Source organism: Chelonoidis abingdonii, chromosome 1 (assembly GCF_003597395.2).
Source record: "Chelonoidis abingdonii isolate Lonesome George chromosome 1, CheloAbing_2.0, whole genome shotgun sequence".
NCBI classification, from domain to species: domain Eukaryota; kingdom Metazoa; phylum Chordata; order Testudines; family Testudinidae; genus Chelonoidis; species Chelonoidis abingdonii.
Window position 1 is genome coordinate 173,907,926 of NC_133769.1, and position 23,694 is coordinate 173,931,619.

General features: G+C 39.0%; 1 protein-coding gene across 2 annotated transcripts in view; it reads left to right on the forward strand.

Moving 5' to 3' along the window:
• The window catches only part of EPHA3 (EPH receptor A3), a 339,305-nt gene that overhangs the window by 113,730 nt on the left and 201,881 nt on the right, over positions 1-23,694 (forward strand). For both annotated transcript variants that reach the window (XM_032795093.2, XM_032795094.2), the window contains exon 3: positions 8,435-9,095. In XM_032795093.2, the coding sequence (XP_032650984.1) occupies positions 8,435-9,095 (661 nt within the window). The remainder of the gene's footprint in view (positions 1-8,434; positions 9,096-23,694) is intronic.

Here is a 23,694-nt window from a genome sequence, read left to right on the forward strand (position 1 = left end):
TTGCTGCACCTCCAGGTACCTCCCCCAAAGCTCCCATTGGCCATGGTTCCCTGTTTCTGCCCAATGGGAGCTGTGGAGGTGGGGGGCAGTGCCTGGAGGCAAGGGCCCGGGGACCCTGGGACGTGGTGCCAGCCACTGCTGAGAGTGGCGCAGGGCCCGCGGTGCCACGGGAGCAATTCCATGGGCCGGATCCAAAGCCTTGAGGTGCCAAATCTGGCCCATGGGCCGTAGTTTGCCCACCTCGGCCTAGATACTCATCTGTGCCATGGTCCTCGCTCATATTGGCTATTGCATTTTCCTTCTCTGTGACATCTTGAGGTCCCAGCTGTCCAGGCTCATGCATAGTCAGAATGCTGCCCTCTATTTCACATACACAAAGAACTGTGATCTCCTCATTGCAGTTCTCAAATAACTCCACTGGGTTCTGCATTTACTGGCATTTCTGGGTCCAGTTCAAAAATGTCCTTTTCTTTGAAAAGCATTCCATACTTTTTTTTTCATTTTGTCTTTCTAATCTTTTCTCCACTTTATCGCTGGCCCTTTTCAAAATCTAACTACTACACTGACCGCCTTCCCTACTGCAGTTCCTGTTATCTGGAACAGCCCTCCTGTATCTCTACACTTTTTATGCTCTATTTTCAAATCTCAGCTGAAAGCAACTTTATCTCATGTTTAGTCGTCTTTATTTTTTTCTTTCCCTCTACTAAGCTTTCTGTCTTGTACTGTGATTTCAGTCCGTAAATCATTACACGTAAAGTTACATTGACTGTGTAATGATGCTCTGAAATAAGGTGTTTTTTTCCCCTTTGATACTTAGCCTCTAACAAGATCTGTAATCAGAAAATATTCCAGTGGCATTTACCTCTCCCTACCAAGCTAAAGTATCCATTTACTGCAATTAAAGGTTCAAGTGACTATTTGTTTTATCTGTTAACAACATAATGATAAAAAATAGAAGTAAATGTGCTGGTGCCAACCAAAGGTGCTGCATTTTAGGAGACCTAGAATTATTTGAGCATTATCTGATCTGTTTCTATACCAACAGAGCTCAAGTACATCATAAAGGGAGTACTACAACTGCCATTCTGGAGGGAGGGTGATGGTTTATATCTCAGTGACCTTTACGTTAAAGAGAGCTCGCTTGTTCACTTTTCTGATGGTATGAAGTAGGGCATGAATGTAGCACTTAGCAACAGTCAAACAACATGGGGCCTTGGGATTAGCCATGTTCAGAGCAATCTTGTGCATGAGAAGTCCCGTAGGATATGATTGATCAAAAAGGCCCACATAAATTATGCATTTATGCCTTCATAGGATTAGATGTCATAGCAAATGTGTCCGTGCTATCCTTCACTTAAGTCAGTAAAATCCGCACTGAGAACAGCTGTTTTATTTACTCAGTATTGCTAATTTGTACAATTGTATTTTGGATCTCCAACTTATTATCTATTATTATTATTGTATTGTATTAATAAAATCTATAATGATTTTAAGATACTCTCATGTTTTTTTGGGGGGGCTGATACATCAATTTTATCATATGAAGTTGGCCACTACGTTGTTTTGAAAAAAAATGTATTGCATGAAAAGTTGTTGTAGCCATTTTGGTCCCAAGATATGAGTGAGACAAAGTGGGTGGGGTAATACCTTTTATTGGACCAGCTACTGTTGGTGAAAGAGACAAGATTCCAAGCTGCACGGAACTGAAGAAGAGTTCTATGGAGTTCGAAAGCATAGAACTCCCTCTCACCAACACGTGTTGGTCCAATAAAAGATATTACCTCACCCACCTTGTCTCTTGCATGAAGAGTGTAATTTACTCATAACACTGCTTTTTTGGACCCAATCATGTATCTACTGAAGTCAAAGACAAACGTTCTGTTAACTTCAACGGAAGCAGGATTGGGCTCTTTATTCAGAAGTACCACAGTATTTGGAGTCTTCCCGTTGGAACACTTGGACTGAAATGGCGATCTGCAATCATTTACATGCAATTTAGTCTTCATTACAAATTAATGAAGTGATAATTACTCTTTGCAATCATCTGTGGAGAAGATAGTCATGCTATTTGCTTTATCATGCAATTAATACACCTACATTCAAGTGTTTGTGTAAACTTAGCAGCTTAGAAAGTTGTTGGGTTAGTGGATGTATGAAACTTCAGTGAAGTTACTGAAATAAAATTGCATTGTCTATTGAGCAATTCTGATTCTGCAAATAGTTATTATTTTTGTGTGTATCTACCGTAGGAAGTGTAAGTATATTAATGTATATATTGATGCATTAATACAATGGTAAATAAATCAGTTGTAAATCATTGTGAATTACTTTAAATTTCCAGATAAAATATCTGTTTTTCAAGTGCTGATCCTTGTGTGTATTCCTCTGTGGCTATTTATGTGCTCCATGCATCTGAGTCCAGAAGATTTTTGCTGACAATGTCCATTGGTCTGCACCTGTGCCCTTCCTCTCCTTGTGCTCCAGATGGAGGGTATTAGAAGTGGTGTGGACTGCCTGCCTCTCCAGTTCCTTTCTACCTCTGTGTGGTCTGAGATGGAATCCTCCAGTGTCCACAGACTGGTCCTTCAACTTCTAATCCATAAATATTGTAAATATAAATATTTGTGGTTAGTTCTTAGTTTTTAGGAGTTAGTTTAGTTAAAGGTTTTGGGAACCCTTCCTTCCAAGCTTCCTCTCCTCTGTATGGGACACAGGTTATATTCATGATTCTTGCTTCAAGAGCTGAATCTCCTGCCCGTGATGCTTCCTGGTTTAGCAACAACTATTAGAGCTGCCTATACTGCCCCAGAGAAGCTCATATGTCCACTAACTGTACTATCTCCTGCTCTTTTCCCAGCCAAACCTGGAAAGCACAAGAGTTCAGACATAGGGAACATCTCAGGGAGGGTGCCATGAGGCCTCCAGTCTGATCTGGGCAGGGCAGACCTCCCTTCCACCCGCCGTACACTGGGCAGAGGTATTGAGGAGTGAGCCACCAACACTACCACTTCTGACATGGGGCAAGCAAGGGTACAGCCAAAGACTCCTTCTCCCAGGCTCACCATAAGGGTAGAAAGCCCTCTCAAAATCCTAAAGAGAAATCCCCTCCCTCTCACCCCTGGATCCACCTCTAAGTGGAGGACTTCTTCCCCATCACCTTCCAAGTCAAGTGACTCTGTGCCCAGTTCTGCAAGGATCAAGAGTCCATAAGGGTCACTATACTGACCTGCAGGCTCCGAAGTCTGAGTGCCTCTATATTGGCACTGTCAACAGGAATGGGACCTTTGGAACTGAGCACAGAGAGACGTGAGCCAAGGCCAGGACAACCATTGGTAGTGACAAAGTACAAGCACCAAGAACCACATGCTTGCATAAGCAGACATCAGCTTCCAAGGGCTGGTGCGCTCGTGCTCGTTCTCTCTCTCTCTCTCTCTCTCTCTGAATGGGGGTAGATACGCTGCTCAGTATGATGTCATCCGTCAGGATCCAGAATTTCCCCTCCTATCAGATCTGGTCCTTACTACAAGGGAGATGCTGACACCATCGATCCATGAACACTGTGACGGAATTCAATCCTGCTTCTGCCAGTTCTGGCATTTCTGCATCAATGGTCCTGATGTCACCACCATTACAGACTGAACCTACATTTTCATTTTTGGGTGAATCTGGCATTGGGAGGGACCAATATCACCTCCACTGAGACATGTGAGTCCAGGGAGGGGATCTATAATCCCTTGGGACCTACCTTGACCTTAGAAGATGGGGTACCCCCTTGGGCCTGTTGGAAACCTATTTCTTTGGGACCACTTTAACCAATGCTGGATCCTTCTCATTGGTCTTAATGGGCACCATAGGAGCCGTCCATGTAATATCCTGAATTGGTAAAGCCAAGGGAGCAGAATTTTTGTTCACTCATCCTGCTCCGCATTTTTTTTGGTGGTTCAAGTTGCCAGTGAAAGGGGTGGACAACAGCTCCCAAGGTCCACCCTCTCAGATGAAGACGCCAAACATTTCGACCTCCTCACAAGGCCTTGCTGTAAAAGTATGATTTTGTGAACTACTGTAAGATTTCAGAATTCAGAGGCAAAGATAAAGAACAATTTCAAGCCTTTATCAAGGAGGGTAGACTGGTGGCTAGAACATCCCTATAGGGTATGACAGCCTCAAGATCAATGGTGATTGCATTGTTATGGTGGGCAAATCCTGACTTCATTCCTCAGGATGCTCCAGGGAAGTTCAATCCCCTGTGGAGGACTTGATGGAAATAGCTTATTTAGTGAAAAGACTAAATTAAACACTCAAAGGTGACCCTCTGCTCCTTGGGGATATATATGGTGACACAGAAGAAGTGTCACAGGCAGTCTCACAAGTATCACAAGCCTACAAAGGGGGTATGAACTGCCACAAAAGTGGCAGAGGTGCACAGAAACAAGCACAACACTCTTCCTTCCCAGTCTGCTATCCAGAATTTTTTTTTCACTGGACCCATGAGAGCTGCAATCAACCTAGGGCATCACACCCTCCTACTCAGTGGGTATTGCTAGTCAGTCACTCATTGTGCAATATGCATAGGGACCATCACCTGAAGAAGAAAAAGAAGTTACTTATCTTGTACAGTAACTAGAGTTCTTTGAGATGTGTTCTCCCTACCTGTATTCCACTATCTGAGCACTCCTCCTCCTGTGTCTTAGTCCTTCACTCATGATTTGTGGTAGAGAAAGAACTGGAGAAATGGTTGCTCTTCACTGCTCTTTATGCCCTTGGTCCAGAGCACAAGTAGAGGAAGGAAGAGTGCAGTAGTGGACCAATGGATGCTCCTAGCAAAAATTACCCTCTCTCAGGCATTTGGAGTGCATGACAAGGCCAGAGAAGAATATAGATAGGGACCACACATCTCGAAGAACTCCAGTTACTATAGAGGTTAGTAACTGTTATTTTTAATTCCATCTAATTTAATCTTGAGAGACTTCAATAATTGACCTTATTTGTTCTGGAAATCCTACATTTCATAGTTAAAGTGCAAGACTTGATGATTAACATCTAAATAATATTTTCCTTTGAGTCTTTGTCCATATATAGAAGTTGCATTGGTTTAATTTAAATCTGCTTTTAAACCGATGTAGTCAATCCAGTGCAAATCCCGATGTGGACACTTATTTTGGTTTAGTAGTGTCTTATATCTTAAATTAAGCCCATGCCACGTTTTCATGTAGACAGGCCCTTAGAAGACCTGGAATGCTGCTCAATCAAACTGGAAGCTGGGATTAACAATTTCAGGGTTTTATTCTTCACTAGGTCGCTGACTTGTGATGTGACTTCTGAGAGGTCAGTAGACCCTTCTGGGACTGTTTAACCATCTGCAAAGTGTTGATAATACTTCCCTGTCTCACAGGAGTTTTGTAAGTAGGGTTGCCAACTTTCTAATCGCACAAAACTGAACACCCGCTCTGCCCCTTCTCCGAAGCCCCACCTCCTCGAATCCTTCTCCAAGGCCCCGTCCCCTCACTACATCTCCCTCCCTCCATCACTTGCTCTCCCGACCCTCACTCAAAAACCATATGACTGGCAACCCTATTTGTGAATCTTAATAAGTTAATGTTTACCATGGACTACTTTGAGATCATTGGATGGCAGATGTTGTATCAGATGAATGCTGATCAGAATCAGAATTGATGTCAGTGCACAGAGGAAGGCACTTCTTTGGAAAAAATTCTGATCTGTCCTGAAGAATAGTTGTGGTCCCTCTGAAAATATTTACTTCCATCTACTTCACACATTCGAAAATTTGTACCATGCAGGAGCTCTGTTTTAGGGCTGAGAACTCCCTAGCTATATTATATCAGGTTGCTAGTGTGACATAGGGTTTGCATTTTTGAATGTGTTGTGTGTATCTCTAAGAGTGACAATGAGGTGTGAGAATTTCTGTAACAGCTAAAACCAGCCAGACTTCCGTATGATAGCAGTTGTATTTCTGTGTGTACATGTAGTCCCGTTTAAAGCTATAAGAATAGGTTTGGGAGTTGTAACAGGTATTTTATAAGTCTCAGGGTTGGGTGTATTTTGTCTGTCTTATTTTCTGTTTTGTTTTAATTTAAAATATTAGTCATCTGAGTCTTTCACATAAGTCAGGCTCCATTCTTGGGTTGATGGATATTCTGAAATTGCTAGCAATCAAGAACCCATTCATGGTGACTAATAATGCGTGAAGTGCATGCTGCATGGCAGCAGCCTGATGTTGGTGTTGATGTACTAGAGCTTGTTCCGTATTGAAACAAAAAGATGATTAGCAATGCTGAAGAATTCAAACAAATATCTGTAAAGTTCAGTCCTGTTTATGCTCCTTATTATTCAATACCTGTGAACATTTGCATGTCCAAATTCTTGTTTGCTTAACGTTTTGGTGGAATGGATACTATAGTCGCATGTTCATAGTCATTTGCAAACAACAGTATTAATATACCAATAAGAGCTATTCACCATTTGCTGTTGTTCAAAACATTGCTATAGTCATCCATTCCAGGAGCAGAAAGCTTAGTGTGACTTAAGAGTCCATCACACATGCTGAGTGACCTTGGGCAGGTCTACACTTAAAATGCTGCAGCGGGAGGGCTGCCCTGTGCAGCTGCACCACTGTAGTGCTTCAGTGAAGATACTACTCCACTGATGAGAGAGCGACTCCCACCGGTGCAGTTAATCCATCTCCAAGAGAAGCGATAACTATGTTGATGGGATAAACCTTCCCATTGACATAGTGATGTCTACACCAGGGGTTAGGTTAATATAACTGTGTCGCTCAGGTGGGTGGGTTTTTCACACCCTTGAGAGATGTACTACTTATACTGATATATGTTTGTAGTGGAGACCTGGCCTAATGGAGAGTACTTGAAGTAACCACCCCCTGGGTGATTTTTTTTCCTCTGTAAAGTAACCTGCAATATTTGTGTTTAACAATATGGAGGCAGAAATTGGGACTGGTTCATGATTTTTTTTGCAAATGGGAAAAACACATAAATTTGTCAGATAAAATATCCAAAAATATTTATAAGATGGGACCATATTTATAAGATACCATTGTGATGAGTGTGGTGTAAAATCCTATCTAGCACTGGGAGGACCTGAGTAATCAGGATGCTATACAAGGTAAGCTAATGGTATTTTTTTAGTAATTGTGGTAGCAAAGCCAAAGTGGACTGGATCATGGTACCAGATGAACTAAACGGCAATCTCTGAAGTAGGTTGCTTTCTAGTGAGAGACATCTAAAGAAACCGTTAAAGTCCTAAAATTTCATTATGAACTAATTGAATTCCAAGAGTGGCCAATGACAGACCATGAATTTCTCTTGAGATGCCTGTTTAAACCTGGTAACAGACTTTTTCAACTGTTTAGAGTATCTAAGTATGAGGATATACACAGTGATGAGCCTTAAAAAGTATCAGGGGGTAGCCATGTTAGTCTGTATTCACAAAAACAATAAAGAGTCTGGTGGCACCTTAAAGGCTAACAGATTTATTTGGGCATAAGCTTTTGTCTTAATGTCTTATATGGTAACCAGTTATGTCTTTTTAACATGTGATGTACCTCATCCGGTGTATCAAATGCCCCAATAACAACTGTGTGGATGAAGGCAGACAATCACTATACTCTCGAATGAACTCACACAGAAAAATTGTAAAAGACAAAAACACCAGTGGGCAAACACTTCTCATAAAACAATCACTCCATATCTGACCTCTCAGTTCTTCTCCTCAAAGGAAATCTCCAAAACAACTTCAAAAGATGAGATGGGGAACTTTGCTAGACACTAAAAATCATGGACTCAATGGAGATGCTGTTTTTATGTCTCCTTACAGCAATCTGTAGCCCACTAACTCTCCTTTATCCTATGATTGCAGAGGTGTTAATTGTTGACTTCACTTTGAATGGTGAAGACTTCACTCTTGCAATGTGTACTAATTCCTTCACAATCTTTTCCACCTTGTATTTAGCTGTGACACTCCCATTACCTTTCCCAGACCCGAAGAAGAGCTCTGTGTAGCTTAAAAGCATCTCTTTTTCACCAACAGAAGTTGGTCCAATAAATTTTTTTTACCTCACCCTCCTTGTCTCTCTCGTTTAAAAAGTCAACATTTAACAGTTATCACTTCTAAGTATAGGGAAATAACTATCAATTTTCTTGTAAACTTTGTGGTAACTTGATAAATGTTGACTACTTAATGGTAACTGCTATATATGCTTAATATATTCATGGGAACAGGAAGTGTACATTTGACCAGGTTTTCCCATCATATTTCTAGGTAAAGCAGGGACATTTTCTAAAGTGAGTCAGGCCCTTCATTATATTGTTTAATCATAATGTGAAGCTCTAAATGGAATTACTATTGCTGTTGACATAATCAATATACTTAATATATTTTTTTTCTTTTTTTTTTTCAGTGGGAAGAGATTAGTGGAGTTGATGAACATTATACACCAATCAGAACTTACCAGGTATGCAATGTTATGGATCACAGTCAGAACAACTGGCTGAGAACAAACTGGATTCCACGCAACTCAGCTCAGAAAATCTATGTGGAGCTCAAGTTTACCTTGAGGGACTGTAATAGCATTCCTCTGGTTCTGGGCACTTGCAAAGAGACCTTCAATCTCTATTATATGGAGTCTGATGATGACCATTCGGTCAAGTTCAGAGAACATCAGTTTACAAAGATTGACACCATTGCAGCTGATGAGAGCTTCACTCAAATGGATCTTGGGGATCGAATTCTCAAGCTCAATACAGAAGTTCGTGAGGTGGGACCTGTCACCAGGAAAGGTTTTTACCTGGCTTTTCAAGATGTGGGTGCATGTGTTGCCTTAGTATCAGTGAGAGTGTACTTCAAGAAGTGCCCTTTCACTGTAAAAAACCTGGCCATGTTTCCAGATACAGTACCTATGGACTCACAGTCATTGGTGGAAGTGCAAGGTTCTTGTGTCAATCACTCCAAGGAGGAAGATCCACCCAAGATGTATTGCAGTACAGAAGGCGAATGGCTAGTGCCCATAGGAAAGTGTTTGTGTAATGCCGGCTATGAAGAAAGAGGCTATGAATGCCAAGGTAAAAACACACTTCATGTTCACCGTTCAGTTATTAATAGGGGTTTCACCATCTGTCTATGTTCCATATATTGGCTTATGTTAATTGTTCAGAAGCAAATGAGAGATTTATTAGATCACAAAATTGCTCATTAAAATAGTTCTTGTTTAGTTTATGTAAATAATGTTATTTAACCATATGTATATATTAGGTTTGAGTAAATAATTCACAGCTAACACTGAATTCAGCAAATCTAGACTTGCTTCCCTCTCACAGGCTTTCTAACAGCCCATTACAGTTTCCTCAAATGTATATGTTGTGTCAAAGTATTTGAAACTTTTTAATTCTGTCTTGATTGCTTGCAGCCTCTGTGTTTAGTATTTGATACTTGAGTTATGTTGATTAGTTGTGACCAGTCAGGTAAAATAGATGGTTTTGATTCTGGTTCCAAATTAGTTGTGTCTCCAAATGCTCTCAAAGTGAATACAAATGCTTGCAGATTCTAAGTTACATTTCCATGAGTCCTCAAACTTTTGACTCAGTCATTTTTTGCAAACATGTAAGTCAGTGAAACTTGGTTAAGTGAAAACTCCTAGAAATGGAACACACTGGAGTTTAATTGGTCATAGCCAAGTTACTGAAGCATTTGAATCTAGATTCATTTGCAAATTGCTTTCAACATTTGCTCAGCTGTCTCAATGAAATGATGATTTTATGTTTTGCCTTTTACTCAAAGATACTTGGCTCTTTCTTTTAGTCTCTTGGTGCCTTGGTCACTAACGTGACTGGTCACTACTGACTAGAGATGGTCAAAACTCAGAATTTCCATTTTGTGGGCAATGCTTTTTGTAATTTGTTTTCATTATGAAAAACTTTTTCTGTAAATCCTTAGCCTTGTAGTGCCAACAAAAGTGTTTTTATGATGATTCTCCTTGAAATGTGCTTGTATAAAAAGGGGTATTACAATTATCTCAGCAAACAGCTAGAGCAATAAGTTGTAGTTTAGACCATTACCTTGATCTTCCTTGAGACTGGTAGACTCCTTTTACATAGGCCATCCAACAGTCTTCATGTGTGTAGGAGAAATTGTGGGAGATGGGAGCACCCATCTCTGATTCCGCAACCAAAGCTATGCAATTTGGAGTCCTGTTCTAACGAAAATAGCTTTCCCACAGAATATGAGAGACCAAAGGGATCAAGTGTACAATGTGTGTTGTTTTTGGACCGGATGTTAACTTGTTTCTTTTGAAAGGGTGGCTCAAGGAGCTGGAGTTTATGTATCTTTTCCCTTTAATTAGCTATAGACAAATTAAAAAACACAAATTAGATTTTTCTATAAGACACTAAAATCAGTAGCAGCTGGAATTTCATTGTTCAGGCACCCATAATATTTGAGGCTCCTATAGCCACATTTTAAATCCCTGAAAAGTTTGGGGAAAACATTGATATTACTCTAACCACCATATATACTCTTGCTATACCATTAGAGCCCTTGTCCCTGTAAATGATGGAAAGCCCTTGGTTTAGAATTACAGTTGCACAGGAACATGAAAAGACAGTCACTGCAGAGAGTATCAGGAAAAAAAACTGAACCAGTGATGAAGTATTCAGTAAAAAAGCTATTTTTTCCCCTTGTGGTCAGATTCTGTTCTCAGACATAGCATGTGCTGTTCCTATTGAAGTCAGCAAGGGTTATGCGTCTGTGTTTTTTAGGGAAGATTTTGACCATGAATTTAAAAGATTAAAGGCGACACTAAATTTCTTGGGATCTGGTCCTTCTGTTCTGTTCTCTTGGCTTCAACTGCATATGTTCATCAAATGGGCTTTGTATGATCAGACCATTAACAAAAGTGACAGGACATTCTGGTTTACTCTGGCTTTACATATAATGTCCTGCTGCCCTGACAACTTTTATCGAGGCTCATATTTGTCAAATATTTTCACCCTGGTGTGATTTAAGAGGCACTCTCAAAGCAGTTGGTAATCCAACCCCTCACCGCTGTTGACGTCAGTACCACAGCAGGAACTGGAAAGCTTGGAATGGAGTTCAATTTTTCACATACTTTTTAACTGACCACTATGGTTCAGTGTGGCTGCTTCTGCCCTTTTTTTGCCGTCAGAGATTCAGGATTGTGGTGTTTGGAATAGACACAAAATGGGGTTACATACATAGACTTGAATGAATGAGGAATTGGAAATAATATAGTTTCCCCTACTTGAAATTAATTTAATATAATCTGAAGAGGGAAAAGCAATAATATAGCACTGCTTATCTTCAGAGTGCTTTAAAAACATTTAATTATGTAAGGGATTTTGTCAGTTGAGCCTGTGTGCAAGCACTTTCTGAAGTTCTGATTTGCTTTTACACCAGCAACTTTTATTGTATTCTATCTCTGCTCTAATACTGGTCCTTATAAGGATTTCATAACAGATTTTCAAATATGCAGTCATCTTACACTAGAAGAATGTCACAGGTAATGAAATTAAGCACTCTAATGAGGTCTGATGAGTCCATGACGTTGGTTTCGAAATCATCAAGCACAACTTCTCTTCATATTGGCAAAAGTGTTATGGCCCAATCTTGCCCACAAATAATCAGCACCCACCATTTTTCACATACATTTTAAAGACAGCCTTACTTCGACTGCATGCCAAGGGAATGAGTAAGTTTTTGGGGGATAGGCTCTGGGCTTAGCTGTTACAAATGTGATTTGAAAGAATTGCTTCATGTTTGTTTCCATGTTGTTAAGTCAAGATCAGACAAATTGGCTGTTAGTTTTTGGCCCCGATCTTGCATTTGATAGTGTGTGAGCAGACTGCTACTCCAGTGAAAACTTCTATGGATTAGGGGACTTCATGTGGATATGACTGTCTACCTATATGTTATCAATTGCATAATTAGGGCTTTATTTTGCTACAAGGAAGCAAAATGTTGTTGTTTGTTGTTGTTGTTCATATTTTCTTTGTTCTTTCATGTAGCCGTCTTTGTTAATATGTGTGTGAGGGAAAGTCGCTTCTAGAAAATGTAGTTAGTCCTGTTGAGGAATTTGGCTTATTTAATCCATTTCAGGGTAACTGTTAAGATTTAGGCTCTTATCCTGCAAAGGACCTACACCCGCATTTGAATTGAGGCACTGTGGTTAGTCCCGGTTAAAGTCAGTGAAACTACTTGGTATGTAAAGTACACCCATGTGTAAGTCTTTGTAAGGTTAGGGCCTTGGAATGCTATAAACATTGCTGAAGCATCTTACTGAGTGAGATGCTTGTTATAAATTTGGGCAGCAATGTGTGTTTTGGGTTTGTTTTCTTCACATAACTCTGGGGGACTCAACTTATAACACTCTTTCCCAATGACAGAATTAGGCTTCGGTTGAATAAAGACTACCAATTTTATGTTGGACTCTGTGGTAGTTTTCTGATGTTTGCTTAGAACTGGATTTTCACCTGACGTGTTCCAATTCAGCTGTAAACCTGATTTGAACTTCCGGTGTCAGTCCTTAGACGTGGAAGATGGATGTGTGAAAGAATTACATGACTTAGCTCCGTTCTTCGAAAGCAGAGGCATTTAATTTTTAATTCTTTAGAATGAAGAACTATGGGAAACTTATGCACAAGTTGCCCAAGAGACAATTATGGATATTCTGGAAATTAGATGTTATGTCTCCTAGTCCATCTCCTATCAATAAAGGACAGTTCTCTATTGTAATTTTGCTTATATATTGTGTAGGCTAGTTTTAAATTTCCCAAGTGATGGGTGACTTCCACCACTTCCTCTTGTGATATTATTTCACGCACTAATATACTCACTGTTAGAAAACTTTTCTTGCTAGTCATCTTAATATTTCTCTTTCTTAGCATCATTCTCCATTCTCCTAGTCATGCCCCTTTCCAGTATGCTTTATAACTCCATTCCTTTTTTTGGTGTTTGCACCTTTTAAATATTTGTAGACTGTTCTCATTTCCCTACACATAGTCACCCCTAATCAAGCTGTACTTATTTAATTCTTTTTAAAAATTTTACCTTCAGTTGTCCAGGACTCTTCAAAAGTAGCTGTCAGTGGTACAGTAAATTAATTTGGTAATTCTCCATAATGCATATTAACCAGATGTATATCTTTAACTAATGGTTTACCTAATTTTTATGAAGGCACTCCTATCCTATGGTGACAGTTGCCATATAAGTACCTAGATAGGTGAATGTCTGTTTTTACAAACTTTGACTCACTTCCCAATTATTCAAATACATTTTCTGTTGTTTTTTTTTTGTTGGTGACATGGAGGAATTGTTAGTTATATCTTAATGATCATATCTTTTAGGATTCCCCATCTGCCTTTTACGTGGCTGTACTTTAATATGTCCACTTATCAACAATTACTCACTAAAGTATTCTGTTTCCCTAATTTTGGTTTCCTGCAATTGAATACCTTGCACTGCTGCTTCACTCTATGAACCTTTGGTCACTGGTTCCAAATATATTATATCAATCAGTTCCTTTCCATTGGTAAGAGTCAAGATGATGTCTTCTCCAGTTGGAATCTTTTCTACAGAATGATAGAGAATACAGAAATAGTCCTTCTCTAGTAATATAGTGGACATTTATATGACTCTGGAGAATCTTCATCTGGTATAGTGTGGTCAGTTTTGGGTACCTCATAACCAGAAAGACTTAGATAAACTGGAAGAGGGGAGGAATAGCTCAATGGTTTGAGCATTGGCCTACTAAACCAAGGGTTGTGAATTCAATCCCTGAGAGAGCCACTTAGGGATCTGGGGCAAAATCAGTACTTGGTCCTGCTAGTGAAGACAGGGGGCTGGACTCAATGACTTTTCAAGGTTCATTCCAGTTCTAGGAGATAGGATATCTCCATTAATTTAATTTAAAAAAAAAAATTGATGCCCTCCATAGAAGAACAAAAATGAGTGAGGATAATGAGAATGTGTATAGCAAGGCTAATTAATACTCAGGGGGAGGGTTCATGCTAAGTTTATACCCTTCCAGAAGTGAAGGAGGGTGAGGAAGTAAATTGCATGGTGCAAGGGTTTATAACTAGGAAGAATGAGATGGGAAAAAAATTTAAAAGGAAATTTAGGTAAAATATTAGGAAAATTAGCCTGACAACTTCCTATGTAATAATCTGGAAGTCTCCCAAGGGAAATTTGCAAAGATACAACGGGAAATTGTGTCCCCATTTGGGAGTAAAAATGAACTTACATGCACTTGAGTACTTTTTCAACAGGTGACACTTCAGAGCACAACATCCATTGTGTTTCCAAATGGTAGAACAAAAATAAACTGACAGCCTTGAGGAGTGTGGCTCTCTAAGTGCATGTTCTTCTACATGCTGGCATTACAAACTGCAGTATAAAATTTAGATGGTGGATTTCCACTTTTGAATAAACCTGAATTACTGCAATGTTTTGCTCTGCATTATCAAAATTCAAATTATTGAGAGGTTTTATAAAGGCATTTATGAAATGTTTTTTATTTTTGTCATCTTGTAAATTTCCTGTGTGATAAAGTTTAAAACTTCAACCACAACTGACAGACAAATTTTATATAACAAAATACAAAAACCAAAAAAAAAACCCCTTTTAAGCACTGAATCCAGTAAACCTTTCTCATGCAGATAGTTCTTACTCAACTGAACAGTCCACTTAAGTAAAAGGAGAAAAATGTTACTGAGAAGTTGAGGGGGGAAGGTAAATTATGTGTAACATATATGGTTATCACAGAAATGCTTTCTCAATTTCTCTACTAACACTAAATTATTCAAACACTTAAGCTCTATAGTACAGTGTGCCAAACTAGATTTATCTCTCGCAATTCATGGAAATATGAAAAGAATGCCAAACCTGCCTATATAAATCTGAACAATCTCATTTTTGTTGAACTCTCTCAGAGAAATGAATACTGTATTTCTGAGGTAGAGTTATGAAAAATGATATTAATATACTGTGAGGAATTAAAAAGGAATTGAAGAGAGAGATGTTTAAATATAAATAACAATTTTGGTCTCAGCATACTTAATTATAAGTTTTCATCTACCAATAATTGTATTACTGCTTTCAACAAACATTTTTTGAATGAAGAGAGGGAAAGAAGCAATTATGAGTTATTTAACATGGTGCACATGGGAGCACACAGGAGAGGGGACGTGGAGTGTATGTTTATGAGCAAGGTTTATTGATCTATAAGCCACCGAAGGCAGTAGTTTCCCCATGAAATGACTGAACATCTGACAGATTGCATAGGCAATTGGAGCACTAAGTTAGACTACTAATTACAGTTATGCACCTATCTACAAGATCACATTGTACTTATTAAAAACTAAGAGGTTATTACGCTAGGACTGCATAATCACATAGTCGCAACAGTAACATCAAAAGTTAGCATGGTGTCTTTACAGAAATGTGGAAAAGCCACAAAATCAAGCTCTGGTCCTACAATATAAACATTTATTAGGAAACCAGAATTTGAAGTGGCCTTCATTTTAAGTTTGAAAAAGTTGTTTGTTTTTAACATAAAACAAAATTTTTAAAGGAGGATTGCTAACTTTTTTTTGCTATCTAAAATTACAGCACATGCCTTACTTATGGCTATGAAATATGCACCGTTCTCATCCAATTCAGATCTTAAAAGTTCATGAACAGAACTCTAGGTAGGATTTTCACAAGTGCTCAGCACTGGCCTTACTCTTCTCCCTGAAAGTTGATGGTAACCAGTATCCTCTCTGATTTGAATGTCACAAGCAGAGCTAGATGAATAATTAAAAAAATCAGGTACAAATATTACTTACAAATATTGCAAAATGAATTTAATACGTAATTGCAAAACATATTAGTCACATTATCTGACCAGTTCTGTAGATGGGCAAAACTAAAATTGAAAAAAAAAATTGAGAAATTCATTGATTCAGTATTGTAAAACTTGCTCTGGTCAATAGTATGGAATAGATCCAGTAATGTATATTTACTTGATAAGTTGCCTTTCAATAATGCAGAACGAATTTGCTGCCAGCTGTGATAAAAAAGTCAAATATTTTGTGTTTATTTACTTCTACTCAAGTAATCATTTTTGATATTAACAGACTAAATGATAACCTTATCTTAAAACATTTTTAAATTCTAATATTTCCCTCCAAAATTATGTGTCAAAGGGGAGTATCTATATATTTTATAATTCTGATACTCAGAGCTGGATTTTCAGACTGCGCTTCAAGCATACACAATTGTGTATGCACAGAAAAGGCAATATTTTAAGAGGTGAACCTAGTGCAACTTAAAATAGGAAAATTGCAGTATACATTTATATAACTCATATTTATGTTCGTCACAGAAGACGATTTGCTATGTCTGTGAACTACCCACTATTCGCTCTGCAACATGCATCTCCAGTAATGTTACATTTTAAGCAATATAAAGCACACACATTAGAACATTCCTGCCCCTGCTTGAAAATGAAGACGTATCTGAGGTCCACTTGGCTTCTGTTTGTGAACCTGCAGTTTGTTTCTGATTTTGATACTGTACAAGATATCCTCAAAGCATCTGCTTTTGAGTTTTTGTTTGGGTCTTGGATGCAAATGTTTTTCAGCTATCTGTGATAAGGGCTCTTAAGGGACCTTGCTGGCATTTCCTCAAACTTTTTCATTTTAATAGTTTTGCTTCTTTGTTGGCTCTCACAAGATATTTTTTAAGTGTTATTTTTTTGTTTTTGAGGGATTTTCCCCCCTTGCTTTCTACCTTGCACTAGCTTTGGGGTACTCAGGCATAAGATTTAGTTAACAGTTACACAAAGATTGTATTGTCAGTATGAATTCATTGAACACTTTGCATTCCCCCTCTCCTGCTTCCTGCCCAGCAGTTTCTTCGCCACTTGTGCCTGTGTTTAGAGTTATTTGACAATCCCTTATTAGTTCCAGAAAGGAACTTATAAAGGCTAATAGGGGTTTTCATTACAACTGACAGCTGGCACTAACTTTAATAGAGAGCAATTGTAATGAGAAGTGTAAGTTTTGGTAACATTTGATGAAAATGCTCTTAAAGTAAGAACTATCTTGAAAGATGAGTATGAGTAGTTGAGAATAATATATATGACTGCTGCTCTTCAGCTTGAAGTACAGGATGTTGTCAAAATAGGCTGTTGGCAGACATCTAAATAACCAGTAATTGATATCAAACTTTATTGAATGTTTATGACTGCAAGAAAAATTGCAGAATTGATTGTTACTCTGCATTACAAATTGGATAATCAAAATTTTATCCACAATGGTTCACTCTCCTTGGCTTTGAAATTGCATTGAGCAGTATTTGGCCCTTAATGGCATAATCTTGTTCCATAATGATTTAGTCTTAACACACTTGTTAGAGGAGTCAAAGCGATTAGGAATTCGTTGTCTAGGATTTGTTTGTAGTTTCTGCACTAAGTGCTTATCAACATTATATGCCGTGTAAATCAGTATACCTGGTGTGGCAAGGGGGAAAAAAACAAAACACACGCAGGTCTTGTGTTTAAACACAAATGAAGCTTAGACACAAACAAGTACAAATACTTCCGGGGTCATGGGGGCAAAATGTGTCATTGTCATGTATCTGTGGGTTCAACTGTTGTCTACTGTAAGGTTAAAATTTGATGTGATAATTTAGAACAGCTGCTCTTTGAAAAGAAGATTCATTTTCAACAAGGGAAGAAAAAAACATGTTAAAGGCTGACAATATGCCAACCTTGAAAAACAGCATAAATGAGATGGAATAATTCTGCTTAACAATATGGTTGAAAAACTCAGTTTTCCTTGCCATTGATATTTCCAACCTTTCTGTTTCTGGTCAAGTGTACTGCTTATTGAATGTATCGTGGTTTACTCTTGCTGGAATGATTTTTTTTTCTTCGTTGAAATTTTGACAATGATGTATGATGGCACATAGTGGATTGGTAGGTAACATTATAAGCTAACAAAAAAAAATCAAATATATCCCTGTCCAACCTGCTGTTAGGACAAACATATTACTGTTTCACAAAATAATGCTTCAAAGCTGGCAACTAGACTTACAGCATTGGGGAGGGATTACATTATGGCCTAAATTCATCAGTTCATCTCTGTCCAGCAAAGCATTTAAGCATCCACTTAAAACCCATTAATTTCAGGCACGTGCTTAAATGCTATTAAAGTTAAGCATGTGAATAAAGTAAAGTTAAACATGAGTATAGCTCATCCATTAATGAACTCTGCATAAGCTACAGGAGTCAGCCCATATGGAACAACTTGCAGGTTTGGGCATGCTCTCGCTCGCTCTCTCTCCCCTCTGCCACCCCGCCCCACAGTCTCCCCCTGCTCCCCTCGGCTTCTCACAAGTCTCTGTTGGGGAGAGAATGATAGAAAAGATAAACCACAAGAGTATAACTCTCAGTCTCAACGAAAAATGCCATATTTTTCTTTGTTCTCTGAAACCATATTTTTTCCTAATAATGTATAATGAGGATATATGGTACCAGTATGCAAGACAACAGTTTTACATCTCACACTTTAAGAAAAATGAAAACACCTCTGCAACACTTGATTACTGTATTCACAGAAAATAACCACTGATAAAGCAATTAAGATACTATGAAATGGTCATCTGTTTGCAGATATGTGAATAAACAGCAGTCATCAAATTAAAATGATCAAGTGCAATACAGTAGAAATTATGTAAATGTACATGCACAAGTCTCTGCACACAATCATTTGCAAACATAGAGTTTACAGAATTTGACCTGATTTGAACATGTACATCCTGTCTGTGCAGGCATTCTTTGCAATTTGCATGTGCATCTGTTAGTGCATATAAAATTACCCATACAAATTTTTAGAAGCTTTTTTTATTTTAATTTTAATTGGCGCCTCAGAGTTATTTTCTCCATATTCTTTTATAACAGAGCTTATTCCCTGAAAGGGAAAAAAGTTTTTATCAGTGTGTGTAGAGATGTATTTTTTAAAAAATAAAGTACACTTGGTTCTAAACTAAAGATTACTTAAATGCTTTAATGTTGAACTTGTTAGCCAAACGGGCTCATTTCCCCCTGGAGCTATTCAATTACCCCAAGGAGGCACAGAAGGCAAGAAGACGGGTACCAAACTTTTATTATCGGTCAGCTGAACGGGTGCTTTTTCCTCGGCTAGTGCCAGAGGGAAAAGACACACCTTATTAGCGCAGAGCAGGCTTTATATACTAGGTTACAAACAACTTTATATGCATAAATTCTGCTAGCCCATGCATTTCTTGAATTCCTTTTTAGAGATAATTTGGATCTGTTTAACATCTTCTTACTGGGTATCTTGTGTACGTGCATTCAAGAAGGGCTACGTGTGTGCAAGGATCAACTGGGATGATACTGGGATGATAAGCAGAGGATTGACATAAGCAAATAGTTGACCTTTGCTCTAACAAACTGAATAATGTATTAATGATTACCGTACAAAGAGATGCAAGCAAATGTTGGAATGTGAGGTAGTGCCAATTAAATGGAGGTATCTCCAGCTGTTAAAAAGTTATCTTTTGGGTTGTGAAACCACTGGAATTCTCTTAAGGTCTACAGGATGTAAAATCCTGCCGTTGGAGCCATTTTTCTGTAACATGATCATAATAATAAGATGACAGGTACAAGCAATTATTTTAACCAGCAGTTCTTGAAATCTGTTTTAGGAATTTCCAGGTTCGGTTTCTGGAAGAGTTATATGAAAAATAAAGGCAACTTCAGGGCTCTGAGAGTGCCACTTGAGGAGAACTCTAGGTGTATTCGTTAAGAAAATGCGAGAGGAATAGCCATTCCATCTCTAAATCTAGTTTTCGTACTGAAAAGAATAAGACTGTGAAGTTGAATGGGAGACATATTAGCAGGAGGAAGTTTTGGAAAATCTTAAACTGCCACAGCAGATGTCCTGTCTGCTCCGTGAATCAAACGAAGACCTCAGATCTGTGACCACAATCCTGCCCTTACACAAAATACTGTTCACTTCAGGTGAAATTTGGTTGTAAGGTTGTCAGTCCAAAACCTTGCATGAACATTTACATTTAAGGGGGTGAATGAAGATGTATGGGTTATAGGGACAGGACGGTGGAGAAATAGAGTAAGATAATTACACTTGTCCTTAACATTTAATTATCAATAGCAGATCCTTTCCCTCATGCTCCAAAGGTAAGAAGGAGGAAGAAACAGGCCGCCGAGTCTTCCTGCTTGAGGCTGATGGAGTAAAATGGAAAAGGAAAATAGACATCGAGAAATTTTGTCTCATTCACCTGAAAAAATTTCATTCTGGTAGAGGAAAGAGTCCACAAATTCAGTAGTGATCAGTTCTTCAGTCTCCCCTACTTTGAGGCAGAGGCAGATGTTTCTGATTGGCTGGGATGACTCTCCAGATAACTTCTCCCCCTGAGGAGCCCCTCCAGAGAGTCTCAAAGCTAATAACTGTCATATCTGAATAAAATACTCTTTCAACACATATTAACAATAACAGATGACATTACCTAACTCTAAGTTGTTCACACATGTCTGCTTAGCTACTACTAAGAAGAACTGTCTATCCTAAGGGGAAAAACATGAATATCAATTGAGGGGAACCCAAAGGCCACTGATTAAATATAAGAATCCTGTTTTCCGTCCTAAAAGGGGAGGAGGAGAGAAACATTGCAACACTCTTGAAAATTAACCTCTTGTAAGAAGAAGATGGAAAATACACAGTTGGATGAATGTATGGACTGATCCTCCTACCAGAATGAGAACTTTAGATGAGTAAGACAAATTCATTCATTCTCATTGTAGGGGATGGGTCCACACAGTGGATGGGATTTTTGTAGCAGTATCCTGCTCTCCTATGAACTGAGAGAGAGCTATGGTTTGCTTCACTTAACTTAAGTCTTTCAGTCTTGTAGAATTTGGTGAATGTATGCAGAGATTCCCTGGACACTTGTTCACATGGTGCATTGGATCTGTTGGCTCATGAAGCAGCCATTGCCATCATAAGATGTGCTTCAGTCTTGAATGGAGGAGTCTTCGCCTGGGCTTTTTGTGTCACAAATTTCCAGCTAATAGATCTTGCTGTGGAAGACCTGGAATTTTTCTGTCCCCAAACCGTGTGGTATATTAGAGTGAACCTAGTGGAGTTTTTTTCTGAAGGGTTTTGTTCTTTTAATGTAGATTGTAATTGCTCTTTGGGCGTCTATGGTGTACCATGCTCTTTTTTTTGGGAGGGTGAGGCAGGATGTGGGCAAATGGAGCAGAGCAAAATCTCCTGGGACCAGTGGAAGAAAGAATTTATCTTAGGGATGAATGAAGGGTCTGTTCCTAATAGCACCCTGTCATTGTGGAAAATAAAATTTTGAGGGAGATGAGAGAAGACTCCACACTCTGAGACCCTTAATGTGGTAATAGGGATGTTATGGTCCCTAAAAAAGTGATTTTTCAGGAAATAGAGAAACACTTTAGACGGGTTTGAAGTGCAGAGTGCATTCAATACTAGAGAATGATCCCAGGGAACTAGACTAAATAAGAAGATGTTTGATTAGGCTGGTAGCTTTGAGGATTTTTTTTGGATATGAGGGTGAAGGGATAAGGGAGAATGACCCCTGCCAGAATTCAGGATATAACTGACACTTGAGTTCTGTATGTGTGGTACTGTAGTCCATAGACAGACCTATCTGTAAGAATTTTAGGAGCAATTTGACCAGAGCTGATCTTGCTGCGTATTCTCTTCAGGTGCACCAGTAATCAAATCTTCTCCATATTATTGTATACCTAAAATCAGTGGGAAATTATGGTTGAGATCATGTTACTGGAGTATCCTTGTTTATTTAAATTGACTTCTCAATAACCAAGCAGCCAGTTTCAGAGATGCCAGGTTGCAATGGCCCAGATGGCCTGAGATACTAGATCCAAAGTGGGTTGTAGGGAGTTTAGGTATTATAGGGTAGTGATAGGGGAGGGGCTGCAGACATCTCCATGAGGTCTGAAAACCGGAACATCTAGGCCAGTGCAGAGCAGTTAAAATCACTATAGCCTGTTGTCTCTGTATGTTTTGGATGGTGTATGTTATGGGGAAAGGAGAGAATGCATTTAGCATAGCCTTTGGCCATAACTGGGAGAAGATGTCGATTTTCCTGGCCCAACAGTCTTTCCTCCTGGTATAGAAATTGTTCATTTTGACATTGGAACTTTATACCAAGAGAATCCATGTTGTTCTCCTAAAAATCTGGACTATGTAGTCCAATTCCTTCTGATAGAGCCACAGCTCCCCTGATCCATTATTTTGCTGTTGAGACAATTTGCCATGGCATTCGGTTTTCTGTTGAGGTACATCGCTTGGACTGACAGATTTTTCTCTCTCAGTTCGCCTGAGGAAGGCTGTACCTTTTGCTTGTAATAAGCTTGACCAGGTGTCCCATAGTGTGTTTATATATGCCATGCTAGTAGTATGTTGTCTGTGTATGCAGGCATGTGTCTGGGTTTAAGGTAGGGAGGAGTGCTTGAATGCCTAGGTGAGTTACTCGCATTTCCAAATAATTTATGGTATAGTGAGATTCCATGTGTGAGCTGACATTATACTATGTGTTAAATAGTGTGAGCTCCCCTTCCTTCCAAACCGGTATTTGTCATTATGGTGTCTCTCTACAGTTCTGCCAACTGGATACCACATGTGAATCTTGTTGGATGTAGCCACCATCTGAGGTTTTTTTGTTCTTCTTCCTCTTCCTTTTCCTCCTCCTCCTCCATAGGAAAGTCTTACAGTGCAAGGGTTGAAATTATGAACGTGAGAAGGGAAGCTCAGAAGGTAGTACTGGAGACACCTGAGGTGAAAATTTGTCCATGGAAGTAGGTATATGCATGAAACGAACATGCCTAGTTGACTTACGTCCTTCATGCAGGAGTATAGATGGTCAAGGATTTTGTACATTTGCTCCAAAATCCTTGCCTGCCTGTCTTTGGGGAGGAATGCCTCGTGGAGTGAGGTGTCCTGCCAAACTGCTGGTGTTCTGTTGTCTGTTTTGGGATGAGCTGACTTTTATCCAGTTTTATTATAAACCTATGTTGTTGAAGGCAGTGTACAGTCTGTTGGTTTCTGACTGACTTTTATAGGGAGGGGGCTTTTAACAGAACATCATTGAGAAAAATGTACCCTTTTCTGATGTAGGGACAGCACTGTTACCACTGGGCCCTTTGTAAATACTTGGAGCAGCGGTACTGTCAAAAATAAGGGCTTCGTACTGTATGTGCCAAGTGCCATATGCAAATTTTAAGTACCATCTGTGAGAAGAATGGGAATTTGGAGAAATGCCTCCTTCAATTCCACTGAAGTTAGGAAATCCCCCTGGTAGACTGAGTGGTCTCCATTTTAAACTTTTGGGACTGAATTGACTTGTTGAGTGTTATTAAAACTGGGACTGCCCTGTCTTCCCCTGATTTCTTCAGAACCAGCAATAGTATGGAGCATGACCCCCCAACACAGTTCCTGCTCCTCAATTTGGAGGTGATGGATTTGCCTGCATATTACCATCCTTTTGGATGGGTTGAGGAAGAGAAGAAGGGGAGAATTCTGTGGCAGGGATTCCTTTTGAATTCTAGGTGTACCTCTTGCAAATGGTGTG